This window comes from Mchenga conophoros, linkage group LG10 (assembly GCF_057382185.1).
Source record: "Mchenga conophoros isolate Kocher_MC1m ecotype Shallow Benthic linkage group LG10, M_conophoros_male_GT1.1, whole genome shotgun sequence".
Lineage (NCBI taxonomy): Eukaryota > Metazoa > Chordata > Actinopteri > Cichliformes > Cichlidae > Mchenga > Mchenga conophoros.
The window spans coordinates 12306048-12321656 of record NC_140535.1 but is presented as its reverse complement, the minus strand read 5'-3'; the positions used below and the strand labels follow the sequence as shown (position 1 = coordinate 12321656).

The window sequence follows — 15609 nt, the reverse complement described above, 5'->3', positions numbered from 1 at the left end:
GTAATAGAATAAACAGCATCACAATGATATATGGGAATATGACAGTAAATACTAAATATTAAACATTATTGTGCAGCACATAAGATCAACAGAACACAGTGTGCTTTGAGGTAGGAGCCAAAAAGGGTGTAGTTTGTGGGTGTGATCACCCATGTGTACACCTGTGAGCATGGATGCGCTTGTTTTTTTTAAAAAGGTTCCTTCATGTAATGATCTGCTAGAGGGTGTGGGGGGGCCACAGCCCCGTCCTCCAGGGCATGAAGCAGGTATGGAGGAGATCAAAACTCCAGACATCCAGAGGCCCCCAGAACACAAGAGACCAAGGAAGACCAACAGAGGGGCAGCCGCGCCACTGTCCCAGAAAGAGCTGAGGAGAGTCCCAGATGAGGGCTCACTCAGCAGCCGCGGAGCAGAAGCCAGGGGGAGTTGCAGTGACGCGCCCGTGAGTGGCCCGAGCGAGCCCCAGGCTCCAGGCCCCGATAAGCGGCCGCCAAGGAGTGAGCCGGTGTGTACCTGGACGCCCATCCCCGGACACAAAGAACCACCAACGCACCGATGTCTGAGGGAGTCCGCCACTGGCAGGGGAAGTGGTGGTAGGGGGAGATAGGCCTCCAAACCTTGGAGGGCCTGAGATGTCCCCAGAGAGGTGGCGCCTGACACCCAACCTGACATATAGACACAGAAATACAGGCACACACATATACAAACATCCATTCCCACCCTCATGCTCTCATATGCACTTACTCCACACTCAACCAACGTGGAGACAGACATAAAGAGACGCTGTACACACGATCACACTCCCCAAGCGTACCCTACAAACCGGGTCTAGGTACCCTTGCCCCTGGAGGGGGAACTGCACCCAGACCCAGGTGGTATTACCCTTTTCCCTGCGGTGGGGGGAGGCAGACCGCCCCGACTCCGCAGCAGCAGGGAGGCCCCACACCCCAGACCGCAGTCGGACGGCCAACTCCTCCTCCTAGCCCCCCCCGCTCCAGCAGGTCGCAGAGAATGGGGGTGAGAGAAGACTCCAAACCTCCCTCCACCCGCTCATTGTAGTGTTGATGCATGTGTGTTCTAAGGTGCATTTAAAACCCAGGAGGGCATGGAGCTACCTGCCAGAGAGCAGCAGGTAAGCGCATGGTCCCTCCTGCTAGCCCTCAATGTCTACCGGTATGTGTATTTAACCTTGAGAGCACTTTGTTACTAGCGGCCTGTCACAAAAACACATTTTGTATAGTGTTTTTTTTATTATCTTGTTAATAAAATGTATACAAATGTGTGTGATTAATCACAATGTGTTAGTGTGTAATCACCCTGAGACATGCATGCCTGTCTGTAAGAGTCAGATCTAAAGCCACTTGTGATTTGGAGATGCAGCCTGCAGATTCTGCCCAGATTATCCCAGCTCTCTTCACTATATATCCAGGCTTCACTTATCAAATCTGTAAAATTCAAGGCTGGTCCTTAAAAGTTGCCAACAATGCAAAAACTGCATAGCCACACAAGTCCCAGCGTTTCCCACCGCAGCAGCTGTGAAACGAAAGAGGAGAAAGGATGAATGAGTGTTTGCTTATCGGCTCTCCGCTCTCCCCCAAGCTGGCGTTGTTCTTGGTAGCCATGACAACGGAGATAGTCCCAGCTTTGTAAATACAGGCCCCAACAGCCCAAAAAAGAAAAGAAAAAAAAAGGATTGGGATTCCCTGCGCAGCCCAGGAATCCCCCTAGCAGACTGAAGACACAGATAGGACCTGAACTCAGTGAGTGTGTTCGAGCCGAGGCTCGAACCAGGGCCTGTCTGTGCTTCAAGTTGCCAGGGGCCGGCAAGTGTTCTGCGCCACCTGGCGGCCGTGTAAGCTGTACAAATTTGCTATATTTGACTTCTCTGAATATAAATTATTTTTGAAAAGGAAAAATAATAATTTTAATGTGAGGCAAAACATGTATGGTGCTCGATAAAGATGACACGCCGACTCACTTCTTCTTCTTTCTTTTTTTTGCAAAGTTTGTTTTCATATTAAACCAGTGTCAGTGACGTCATTCTATGCGACTACCACAGTAAAGGAAAAGCCTGGATCTGTACATCTTTTTCTTTTCTTTTTGTTGTCTAAAACACAAAAATCGCGAAACAGTCAGCTCACAAAGTTGCAGGTTGGTGGCAATTTGGCAGAACAGCCAATGACTTAAAACATTTAAGTGCATATATCTTGCCACAAGACATGTGCGCTAAGCTAGCCAAATTAGTTTCTGTTAGCGAATCAAGTTCAAGCTCCTCACATATCATCATCCAGGGTACAGTCATATGCTCATGAGGAGATCCCACGCAGGTAACACTACGGCAGTGCAACAAGTTAAATATGCACACATTTTAAGCTATTTCCTAATATCTAACCATTATGATAAATGTTTGCCTGCAACCGACACAACCAACACAAATGTCATTGAAAAAAACAAAACCCTGTGATCACATGTTTCTGTTTTTCTAGAACAGAAGAAGCACAATTTAAAAAGCCAGTAGTAATAAATCTTTGTTGTTACTGCATGATTCGAATGAAGTACCTGAAGTCTGGCTGGAATAAGAAGTGGTAATCTGTGTACTGTGCTAGTGATCTGCATAATTCACCTCATCTGTTTGGATGGCAGAAGTCGGCTAACTACACAGCTAATTTCATCAGGCTGCTAATGAAACATCTAAAATGATAGATGGTTAACTACACAACGGAAGTAACAGCATTACAATCACTTGATTTAATTACATTTTCCCCCCAAACATTTGATCCAAATTAGCAAAGTACTGCAGCCATCTGAACCTTCTAGGTGTTACATGTTACAGTGTTCCACTCTGGCCAGCTTTGAAAATGGAAAACTCTTTGCGTGGTTTACTCGGTTCTGTAAATAAGGCTCCTTTCATTTGTGAGACTGTATTCCACAGCCAGTTGTCTTCTCTCCCCTTTGGTCCGCCCTTACAAGGTGAAGGTGCTGCCCACCCATGATACCAGCAAGGTGCGTGCAAGTGGATCCGGCCTTAACACCACTGGAGCGCCCACCTCTCTGCCAGTGAAGGTCACCATTGATGCCAAAGATGCAGGTGAGGGACTGCTGGCAGTGCAGATCACTGTGAGTGCATGAACGTGGACCACACAATAATGTATTCAAAGCATTGATATTTAGGTAACAGTTTTTGTTTTCTCCTGAAGGACCCAGAGGGGAAGCCCAAGAAGCAGATATCTGTGACAGCCATGATGGGACCTACCTGGTGTTTTATGTGCCAGACATGACTGACAGATACACCACTCTCATTAAGTACGGAGGAGACAAGATCCCTTATTCACCCTACTGAATCAGGGCTCTGCCCACCGGAGATGCCAGCAAGTGCACTGTCACTGAATGTTGTCCAGTGGCCAGGTAGGACTCACTTCCTTGGTTGCTTATACACTTTTAGTTTTCTTTGAAAACGGCCCTTTAAGTCACTTGATCCATGACTTGAGCGAGCACTCTCCATTTGTTCATTTGATAGTTATTGTAGAAAAGATAAGAAATGATGCTTTAGTCTTTTTGTAAATTATAGTCAAACATACAATAAACTGAGGTATTCCCTTTGGTTAACAGAGCAATCCGATAATAAAAGTGGACAAAGCACATCGAGTTGCCACAAATATCTTTGTATATTACGCAGTGGGGCAAAAAATGAGGTGACCAAATACTTCTTTTCCACCATAATTTGCAAATCAGTTCTTTAAAACTCGGACAAGTTAGAGGTATACCTATGATGAAAATGACAGGCCTCTCTCATATTTTTAAGTGGGAGAACGTGCACAATTGGTGGCTGACTAAATACTTTTTTGCCCCACTGTATTTGATCCTGTCTCCCTCAATACTATTTAATATCTAAATGCTTGATTCATCATATTATAACAAATGTGCTGTTGTAGCTACTGACAGTGAGTTTGATTCCATTTTTTCCATCTACCAAAGAGAAATAATATCTCTTAGTGGCAGGTGGATCACACGTTGATTCTAACACTTTGCATATGACTGGGTAGGATGAGCATTTTATAAGCGCTTGTGTGGTTTTTGTTTATTTAAGGAAATACATCAGTTTCCCTTGTATTTTAAATTTGAGTGAAGATCCTAAATTGGCCCCCACTCTTCACTTTGAGAAAAGGCTAATCTGTCTTATCCCCACATGAGCACAGTCAGATATAATACAGGCTTTCACTCAGGAGCAGGAAGGCTAAAGGCTGTTTAATGTTTGATCTAACTGTGTCAGACATTTGCGTTCTCACGTGCATGGACAATATCTTGAAAACTTCAGAGCTGCAGTGCATGTGTAAAAGTGGTTAGAAAGCAGTGCTTTAACACAGGTTTTGTCTCTTTGCGTAGCTGCTCGGTCCATCCAGACTCCCCTCGATATACAACAGTGATGCCAGCAACTCAAATACAAGCTCTCTCCAAGTGATTCCTTCATCATCAACATCTGCATCCATGATCCATTAGCTCAACAGCAACATCTGTCAGCTGTGCATCCAACTCGGGGGAATCGCCTGCTGTGCTCAGCCAGTGGGCCGCAATTTCTGTGCCTTGTTGATGGCCTCGCTGTATCCTGTGCTGGAGAAAGCTGGTGAGGAGACACTGCTGGTGAGCCAGGCGGCGCTGAGCTCCATGTAGGACATCAGTAAGGCCTGTGGATACACTTCCCTCAAGGAACTGATCAATGAGAACTCTGACTACCTGCTTAATGACATATCACTCAACCTTCAGAGGCTCAGCCAGCATCCACAGGTAGTTATGAGGTGTTTTTGTTTTTAGCCCAAAATGGACACAGAAATGAGTGCTGGAGGGTTTACCCGATTTCCTTCTTTGTCTGCTTAAGCCTGTGCGTCCCTTTCAGTAAGTGATTTGAATCCACCTGACATTCAGAAGGTCGTGGTAGAGCATATCGTACGAAGGCAAGATGTCAAACACATCCAGTCCCAGGTTAGACTCCGTACCTTCTCCGGTAAGGTTCCCAGACCTAACAACAAAACTGATTATGACACGTGGCGCACACAAATTAACCTGCTCCAAAATGACCCCAGCATGTCCCCGCTGCAAATATCCAGAAAGATCCATGAGAGCCTGCTCCCACCAGCAGCTGATATAGTTAAAATGTGTGACTCACAGGTGCTATAGCGTACGGCCACAGCTTCACTCTGAGCTCCATCTCCATAGAGTGCAGACAGTGATATCTGATACTCCTTAAGACACAGGACAACAGTTTATTGAGATATTGTATTTTTTATTTCATAATATGTACTCCAACAACTCAATAGTTCTTCCCCACCTGCCTCAGGTCGCCTCCACTTAGGGAGATCCACTTAATGAGGTAAGAAACATCATCATCATCTGCAGCTTCCCAGCGCACCGTGATGTCACTGTCTGAGAAATTAGTTATCCTAAGGTCTGAAGGAGGAGGCACCTTCACTAGAAGAAAAGAATAATGTGTATGGGAATTTTTTAAAAATGGGAAAGCTACATCTTTATATCTTTCATTATTAATAACATTTACAGTACTGTGCAAAAGTCATGAGCCACACGCTGAAGTATTTCATTGGACATTATCTGTTTTTTCCAATCCTTTTTAATCCAGTTCTTGTACCTGACCATTTTCTGAGTAATGTTTTTTGTTTGTTTGTTTGTGTAAACACTTGTTTGTTTGTTTGTTTGTTTGTTTGTGTAAACACTTTGCACTGACCATTATTGGAGAATTAAAAAGCACCTAATTCAAGGAATATGTGTACACATAACAGAAAACTTGGGAAAGAACCAATTTGAAATCTTTAAGCACTTTGTTACTAGCGGCCTGTCACAAAAACACATTTTGTATAGTGTTTTTTTTATTATCTTGTTAATAAAATGTATACAAATGTGTGTGATTAATCACAATGTGTTAGTGTGTAATCACCCTGAGACATGCATGCCTGTCTGTAAGAGTCAGATCTAAAGCCACTTGTGATTTGGAGATGCAGCCTGCAGATTCTGTCCAGATTATCCCAGCTCTCTTCACTATATATCCAGGCTTCACTTATCAAATCTGTAAAATTCAAGGCTGGTCCTTAAAAGTTGCCAACAATGCAAAAACTGCATAGCCACACAAGTCCCAGCGTTTCCCACCGCAGCAGCTGTGAAACGAAAGAGGAGAAAGGATGAATGAGTGTTTGCTTATCGGCTCTCCGCTCTCCCCCAAGCTGGCGTTGTTCTTGGTAGCCATGACAACGGAGATAGTCCCAGCTTTGTAAATACAGGCCCCAACAGCCCAAAAAAGAAAAGAAAAAAAAGGATTGGGATTCCCTGCGCAGACCAGGAATCCCCCTAGCAGACTGAAGACACAGAGAGGATTTGAAGTCAGTGAGTGTGTGAGTGAGTGAGTGAGTGTGTAAGTGTTCGAGCCTCGACTCGAACCAGCGCCTGTCTGTGCTTCAAGTTGCCAGGGGCCGGCAAGTGTTCTGCGCCACCTGCCCGCCGTGTAAGCTGTACAAATTTGCTATATTTGACTTCTCTGAATATAAATTATTTTTGAAAAGGCAAAATAATAATTTTAATGTGAGGCAAAACATGTATGGTGCTCGATAAAGATGACACGCCGACTCACTTCTTCTTCTTTCTTTTTTTTGCAAAGTTTGTTTTCATATTAAACCAGTGTCAGTGACGTCATTCTATGCGACTACCACAGTAAAGGAAAAGCCTGGATCTGTACATCTTTTTCTTTTCTTTTTGTTGTCTAAAACACAAAAATCGCGAAACAGTCAGCTCACAAAGTTGCAGGTTGGTGGCAATTTGGCAGAACAGCCAATGACTTAAAACATTTAAGTGCATATATCTTGCCACAAGACATGTGCGCTAAGCTAGCCAAATTAGTTTCTGTTAGCGAATCAAGTTCAAGCTCCTCACATATCATCATCCAGGGTACAGTCATATGCTCATGAGGAGATCCCACGCAGGTAACACTACGGCAGTGCAACAAGTTAAATATGCACACATTTTAAGCTATTTCCTAATATCTAACCATTATGATAAATGTTTGCCTGCAACCGACACAACCAACACAAATGTCATTGAAAAAAACAAAACCCTGTGATCACATGTTTCTGTTTTTCTAGAACAGAAGAAGCACAATTTAAAAAGCCAGTAGTAATAAATCTTTGTTGTTACTGCATGATTCGAATGAAGTACCTGAAGTCTGGCTGGAATAAGAAGTGGTAATCTGTGTACTGTGCTAGTGATCTGCATAATTCACCTCATCTGTTTGGATGGCAGAAGTCGGCTAACTACACAGCTAATTTCATCAGGCTGCTAATGAAACATCTAAAATGATAGATGGTTAACTACACAACGGAAGTAACAGCATTACAATCACTTGATTTAATTACATTTTCCCCCCAAACATTTGATCCAAATTAGCAAAGTACTGCAGCCATCTGAACCTTCTAGGTGTTACATGTTACAGTGTTCCACTCTGGCCAGCTTTGAAAATGGAAAACTCTTTGCGTGGTTTACTCGGTTCTGTAAATAAGGCTCCTTTCATTTGTGAGACTGTATTCCACAGCCAGTTGTCTTCTCTCCCCTTTGGTCCGCCCTTACAAGGTGAAGGTGCTGCCCACCCATGATACCAGCAAGGTGCGTGCAAGTGGATCCGGCCTTAACACCACTGGAGCGCCCACCTCTCTGCCAGTGAAGGTCACCATTGATGCCAAAGATGCAGGTGAGGGACTGCTGGCAGTGCAGATCACTGTGAGTGCATGAACGTGGACCACACAATAATGTATTCAAAGCATTGATATTTAGGTAACAGTTTTTGTTTTCTCCTGAAGGACCCAGAGGGGAAGCCCAAGAAGCAGATATCTGTGACAGCCATGATGGGACCTACCTGGTGTTTTATGTGCCAGACATGACTGACAGATACACCACTCTCATTAAGTACGGAGGAGACAAGATCCCTTATTCACCCTACTGAATCAGGGCTCTGCCCACCGGAGATGCCAGCAAGTGCACTGTCACTGAATGTTGTCCAGTGGCCAGGTAGGACTCACTTCCTTGGTTGCTTATACACTTTTAGTTTTCTTTGAAAACGGCCCTTTAAGTCACTTGATCCATGACTTGAGCGAGCACTCTCCATTTGTTCATTTGATAGTTATTGTAGAAAAGATAAGAAATGATGCTTTAGTCTTTTTGTAAATTATAGTCAAACATACAATAAACTGAGGTATTCCCTTTGGTTAACAGAGCAATCCGATAATAAAAGTGGACAAAGCACATCGAGTTGCCACAAATATCTTTGTATATTACGCAGTGGGGCAAAAAATGAGGTGACCAAATACTTCTTTTCCACCATAATTTGCAAATCAGTTCTTTAAAACTGGGACAAGTTAGAGGTATACCTATGATGAAAATGACAGGCCTCTCTCATATTTTTAAGTGGGAGAACGTGCACAATTGGTGGCTGACTAAATACTTTTTTGCCCCACTGTATTTGATCCTGTCTCCCTCAATACTATTTAATATCTAAATGCTTGATTCATCATATTATAACAAATGTGCTGTTGTAGCTACTGACAGTGAGTTTGATTCCATTTTTTCCATCTACCAAAGAGAAATAATATCTCTTAGTGGCAGGTGGATCACACGTTGATTCTAACACTTTGCATATGACTGGGTAGGATGAGCATTTTATAAGCGCTTGTGTGGTTTTTGTTTATTTAAGGAAATACATCAGTTTCCCTTGTATTTTAAATTTGAGTGAAGATCCTAAATTGGCCCCCACTCTTCACTTTGAGAAAAGGCTAATCTGTCTTATCCCCACATGAGCACAGTCAGATATAATACAGGCTTTCACTCAGGAGCAGGAAGGCTAAAGGCTGTTTAATGTTTGATCTAACTGTGTCAGACATTTGCGTTCTCACGTGCATGGACAATATCTTGAAAACTTCAGAGCTGCAGTGCATGTGTAAAAGTGGTTAGAAAGCAGTGCTTTAACACAGGTTTTGTCTCTTTGCGTAGCTGCTCGGTCCATCCAGACTCCCCTCGATATACAACAGTGATGCCAGCAACTCAAATACAAGCTCTCTCCAAGTGATTCCTTCATCATCAACATCTGCATCCATGATCCATTAGCTCAACAGCAACATCTGTCAGCTGTGCATCCAACTCGGGGGAATCGCCTGCTGTGCTCAGCCAGTGGGCCGCAATTTCTGTGCCTTGTTGATGGCCTCGCTGTATCCTGTGCTGGAGAAAGCTGGTAAGGAGACACTGCTGGTGAGCCAGGCGGCGCTGAGCTCCATGTAGGACATCAGTAAGGCCTGTGGATACACTTCCCTCAAGGAACTGATCAATGAGAACTCTGACTACCTGCTTAATGACATATCACTCAACCTTCAGAGGCTCAGCCAGCATCCACAGGTAGTTATGAGGTGTTTTTGTTTTTAGCCCAGAATGGACACAGAAATGAGTGCTGGAGGGTTTACCCGATTTCCTTCTTTGTCTGCTTAAGCCTGTGCGTCCCTGAGCTTTTACTGTATTTCATTGTAATCCTGTCTTGTTGGCCAGGCTCCACGGGTGTTGACAGTTATGTTGACTCACTCTGACTGCAGCCCGTGGTCGGGGACATCGTTCAGGATGTGCTGACGGCTCTGGATCTCAGCTACGAGCACACAGCTGCTCTTTTCTGCTCCGTGCTGCACGCGCTCATGAAGGCACTGGGTAAGATTTCAACAGTGATGTCAGCTTGAGTCTCACGTATACTGGGAGTCAAAGAGGATAAGGAAGAAAATGTGACTCAAGGCATTCTCTACCGCATTTTTCTGTGTTGCCTTTCTAAGTTTCTATCAATGAGTACATTTCAGGATATATAACTTTGCTTGTTATCAAATTATCAGTGTCTTTGGAAACATTTAATACATCGTGATGGTTTAAATGCTGAGTCGTTTTCTGTTGTAGAATTAATATTCATAATAATATTCATACAGAAGTTTTACAAGCCCTCACAGTAAAAATGTATAAATTAAATGTCACTAATGGGCTCTTTCCAAAAACATCATTGTCTGTGTCACACTGATTTTGATCAACTGACTTATTTTATTGTAACCAAGCCTATGTTCATATTGTTGTCTTGTTTTTCCTTTAGCGAGGTGGTTTCCTTCCACTTGTAGCGGGACCAGTAAGTCTGCCAGCTCCAGGCAAAGCTCCAGTGACCAGGAAGACCTCAGCATTGGCCAATTCCTGCTGAATTACTGCAAACAGAAAGAACTGGCAGAGAGCTTTGGAATAGAGGATGATGACACTGAAGACCGAGGTAATAGGTCTGTCTACGGGCCAGTGGAATATAAGCTATAGGTTGTAGTGGTGGTGAGATTAGATTCAGAGTGTAGAGGAGATGGATCATTGTAATTAAGAGTCATAGAAATCTGAACCTCACTGCTAAACTGGCGGTCTAACTGTACATGTGCTGTCATTGCAGAGGTCCCTCCCACTGAGTGTGAGGATGTGGAAGATATTGGTAGTCCTGATGTGAAAGCAGAGCTTCCCTCCCACCTCAGCATCACTAAGGATGTTACGGAGCACTGCATTCATCTGCTGTCTGATCCCAGCCTCAGGCTCCGACTCAAGGTACTGTATCAGTAGTTTTATGTAGAGTCAACTTCACAGTGTCAGCAGGAAAAATAGTGATTTTAATCAACATTAATAGTAAACAGCAACCTGCTATTTAGGTTAGGGTGATGGATTTGAACATAGTGTGATGAAGCATGTTTTCTGCCCTTGCTGTACAATCAGAACATGGTATTGCATTAATAGAAGTCATTTGTGAAGGCAGTGATTTATTAGTCATGTTGTTTATTTTTCTTTTTGGTCCAAGAACGTTATGATGTGCACCAGGCGACATACAGATGTCAAACATGCCAGCAGCAGTGCAGCCCTGAGTTAAAGGACCTGATTAGGAGTGGATATTGGCCAGCATCTGTCAACATGTCTACTCTTTACACTTAGACCCTTGAGCTCTTTCCAGGAACTAAAAGTATTTTCTCCATGATTCTCCAGGGAAGCTTTTGCAAAACTGTTGGAGTGTGGTACTAAGTGTGGGGGAAGGGTGAGTGAAGTATTTCTTTGATATTGTTTTTCAATAAGCAGATGCAAATATTTATTTCTCTGTTATATTTCTGTACGTACAGACTGGGCATGCCAACAGCGATGCAGTGCAGCACAGCTTTCTTGATGTAGAAGAGCAGCTGTGCTGTGATGTCAGCTTCAGCTGCCCAGCATGCTCACCTGAAATGTTGGCGCTTTCAGTTGATGGGAACAGAAAGCTATATCACTTTCAGCAAAACTAAAGGTGCTCATTGTTGATGTTATTTGTTTTTGTGTTTTTATGCATATGTTTCTATATACCTTCCATGGTTAGACTTTATTGTTTCTCCGATGTTGCTCTGATGACTGTGACTTTTTTGATGGTGTTTTTGTTGCTGAAGACAGCCAAGTGTCTGCATTTGTTGACTCTTTTTCTTTTTGGTTAATTTGACATAATAGTTTTTACTATAGTAACCAAATGTCTGTCTTCTGCAAAATGACTACTGTTAAATTAAACTAAATGGAAAATCTTGTCATTTACTTTATAATTCCTTGCTATTTTATTATATTTGTTACATGTCATAGACACTGGGAAGAGGCACCATGGGGATTCCCAGTGGACAGCAGCACGAGAGACTTCCAGGAAGTGGAGGTCGCTGTGTGTCGACATGGATTAATGTGTCTTTTGTGTCACTTTCACTTCAGGGACAGCAAACAGGTCACCGTGGTGTATTTCAGGAACGGTTACATGCCTGACAACTACACTTCTGAACAGGTCCAACTTTTGATTTGCACTCAGGATGATCACATCAAAGAGTTTAATTAAAAACACTAAAATGAAACCTGCAGACTTGCTTAAAGTGATTCGTATTCATGAGAAACTGGAACGTCATTATCATTGAGTTTATTTCTTTCCCTGCTTAGCAACACCAAGTCTAGCCCTGATTGGCTGATATAAGTGACAACAGACTTCTGTCGCTATGTCAGTTTGAATGGGTGATTAGAGACCAACACATGTTTGTTGCTGCTCCATGTTCTCTGCAACATTGTGTGTAGTTACTGCAGCTGTGTGTGCATTCTGCTGGCAGGAACAGGAAACAAGTGAAAGAAAACTGCCGAGCAGCCTGGAAGGAAAAGTTATCGGACATAACAAGTTAAAACAGTTTGCAAGTTTCAAGCCAAACTGCTGAATCTAGCGTCCAAGTTCTCCTTGATAGCGTGACTCTGTGTTGTTGTCCTTCATTCTTCTGTCTCTGTCTGTCAAATCTCAGCGGAATATAAACCAACTATTGTCACGCTCTGCTGGTTGGTGTGCTTGCAAGCAGAGAATTCATTGTCTGTTTTCAATTGCAGAGCTGGGATGCTCGTCGTCTGATGGAGCGCTCTCGAGCTGTGAAGTGTCCAGATATCAGGGCTTACCTGGCTGGTTCCAAGAAGGTTCAGCAAGTGCTCGCCAGACCTGGAGTCCTGGAGAGGTTCTTCCCAGACCAGCCTCAAGCTGTGCAGCAGATCCGAGCGGCATTCGCTGACCTCTACACTATACATGGGGAGAAAAAGGACACGATTTTTTCATTGTTTGGAAAATTTGGCATTAGATAATCCTCACCTGGGTTTTGCTGTCCAGTGTAGGCAATATCATTCACATTTTATTCCTGTGATTTATTTTCTGTGGTTGCGCTCGTCTACAGGGTCCAGAGATCTATAAAACAGTATCAATGGCCTTGCAGCAGCAGAACGGTTTGTCTCGAAGCCTCAGTGAGAAGGAGGAGGTACAGCGGGGGGACAAAAGCATCTTTAAAAATGTTGGCAATGCAGCAAATGCTGAAACTTCTGTTTGTTTCTCACCATTTGTTAAACTAGGGAAGCTTAAGCAGTGCATGGATCTGCACACACATGCAGCATTTTCTTGCATTCCATGTATGAGCTAGCCTCAGTCAAAACAGTGACGACACAAACATGACTGCCTGCTGTTTTGCATTACTGTGTATCTACTTTGATTCATAGATGCTGTACTGTGACTGAGATAATAGTGTATACGAGACACACTTGACAACAACATTGATTAAGATGTGAAAAAGCTACGGCTGACTAACCACCCTGCCTTACATCACTCTGGGCTAATACTGTAAAAAGCAATAATTAGTTTTCTTTGTAATATCAGATCATTTGTTTTGATAAATACATAGTTCAGTATCAGGGTTCACATGAGCTATTTTAGCAGTAATTTGACACCTCCACTATGATAGTATTTCGCTGTTAATCATATTAGCAAGGAAGCTAGGGTTTGTAATTCATTCTTAATTTAGCCACGCTGCATGAATTTGGATGATAACACTTTTGAAAATGGCAGTTTAATTTATTGGGCAATTATAAAATCGTATTTCTTAGGCTGGCTTTTAAGGAAGCCTGGGAAGAAAGATGGAGGTGGAAAGGATGTGCAAGCTATGGGACAAAGTTGCTGAGACTAGGTTAAAAAGAGGTGAGGATCAGTGAGCAGGAGTGTGGCTTCGTGGTGAAAAGAGCACAACAGATTCTCTGGAGAGAAGGTGAAGGAAAGTCAGCTGAAGCAAGACAGTTTGTGGAGTTTGTGCTGGACTGTATGTTATGCTGGGAGCCTGGGGATTAGTGGACTTTGATTCCAAGTTAATACTAGCTAGTGTTTCTCACTGGTCTTTGGGCGGTGGAGTAAAAGGGATTGGTTGGTGGCTGTTTCTAATGTTAGTCTTTTCTTTGTTTTCTTACAGGCAGGGTAAAGACATGGTGATAAATGAGTGTGTGGGCCATCTGCTGAGGACCAAGAGCTCAGGACACTCAGACGGGGGCGTCGCAGCAGGAGTCACCGTGCTCGACAATCCGCTGCTGTTCTGAGATGTCACACTCCTGCCTGCACATACAAACCACAGTGAAGTCAAAGTTCCACCTGCACCTCCACCTGTTCCTGTAACAGCATGAACACTGACAGAGGTGAGACAGCAGAAAAGTCTTTGTTTATTTTTGTAATAAGTTAAGGAATTAAGTTACGAACAGTGATTAAATAAATAGTTTCTTGCATTTTTGATTTAATGATTGTGTTTAGGATTATTTCAGAAACATGTTTAGAGGATCTTTGTAAGCCTGCATTTACTTTAAAAGAAGGGAAGCACTTCATTCTACAGAAAAGGTGACACATTACAGATGAGTTCATAAAAAGTGTCACTCACTCTTTCAAGGCTCTGTCACTTTTTCTTTTTTACTGGAACAGCATGGTAAAGTAGGTGTAGGGTGCCATCTTGTGGCAGTGTGTTGTTACTACAACATATGAAATTGTGTTTCTTCAGCGCCACCGAGCTGCTCTCTCAGTCACAAACTGAACCTGTTTTGTTTAGACAGATAAATCACTAAGTACAGTGAAGCTTTTGGTTTTGTAAAAGTGTTTCTTATTCAAAATGCATGTTGATTTTTACAAGGTTGAAGAGCAGTTAGCAGTGCATTCATGGACATCTTTAAACTATTAATTGAAGAATCTTTGGTCATGATGGCATGAACTAGAAATGTGAGCTCCAGGTGAGACTGCACTGAAGAACAAGTGTCCTTAAACTGCATCAACTGATGACTTCTTACAATTTTATTCTACTGTGTGTTTTTATCATTGAACGTTTATGTCTTTGTGTACACATACGAACACAAGCTACTGTAACTCAGAGAAGCTCAGCAATATATTATTAAGTACACAAACAGTTCCAGGTGCTGGACTGTTTGAAGACCCCACTTTGGATCATGTGAAGGACATTTCGTTTTTTGTTACAGGCATTGAAGGGTTAATGCTGTTAATTGCATAGTGCAGTGATAGATAACTTGGTAGAGCTGGTCCAGCTTGTGAACCAAAGAATAATATCTAGTATGTTGTGAATGAAAAAAATAAATGGTATGACTGTTCATTTACCGAACCCTAACCTGTGAGATCAGGCTCACATCTCTGATCATAGAAATGGGGAACTTTTCAGGAAATGTACTTCAAAAAATAAAAACAAGAGTAAGATGGGAAAGTCAGAAGGAAAGACACTTTCTCAATTGTGAGAAATTCTGTGAGAATTTTAGCTGGATTGTCTGTGGTATAACTGGCATGTAACAAGAGGAGTCACCCACTGCTGCCCATTACAAAGGAAGAGGTTTTAGGACTTCCAAACCATCTTCACTGTTCCCATCAGGAGGCATCCATTTCTTTGTTACACCCTATGCTTTGAGAAATACACTATTATCACACCACAGTGAGCCAGTTGCATGAACAAACTAGACGGAGAACTTGATTTGTACATGCGGTCTGTTCTGGGATCAGTGTGGTAGTTAACCCTCATTTAACACATTCCTCTCTGCTCGTCTAGCTTGCTCTAACTCACATTTATTTCTTTATTTTTTAACCTTATTTTGCACATTAACACATATCTATAGCAAGGACAGAGACACAGCCACATATGTTGAGTCCAGGATTGTATTTGAGCATCAGGAACAAATGATTAAGAGCACATATCAGGA

General features: G+C 42.8%; 1 protein-coding gene across 3 annotated transcripts; it reads left to right on the top strand.

Annotated features, from left to right (window-relative positions):
* Positions 1-6283: 6283 nt before the first annotated feature.
* LOC146565444 (TELO2-interacting protein 1 homolog) lies at positions 6284-11980 on the top strand. Of its 3 annotated transcripts, none has more exons than XM_085288596.1 (9): positions 6284-6383; positions 7624-7741; positions 7851-8058; positions 9037-9435; positions 9583-9735; positions 10160-10327; positions 10493-10641; positions 10889-11119; positions 11202-11980. In XM_085288596.1, the coding sequence occupies exons 5-8, from the start codon at positions 9723-9725 to the stop codon at positions 10955-10957; spliced, it is 399 nt and encodes a 132-aa protein (XP_085144722.1). In that variant the 5' UTR covers positions 6284-6383; positions 7624-7741; positions 7851-8058; positions 9037-9435; positions 9583-9722; the 3' UTR covers positions 10958-11119; positions 11202-11980. The 3 variants fall into 3 exon arrangements, with proteins under 3 accessions (XP_085144722.1, XP_085144721.1, XP_085144723.1); XM_085288595.1 differs by lacking the exon at positions 6284-6383 and adding an exon at positions 6610-6980; XM_085288597.1 differs by lacking the exon at positions 6284-6383 and adding an exon at positions 6610-6980 and having other exon boundaries at positions 7624-7770.
* The last annotated feature ends 3629 nt before the right edge of the window (positions 11981-15609 follow it).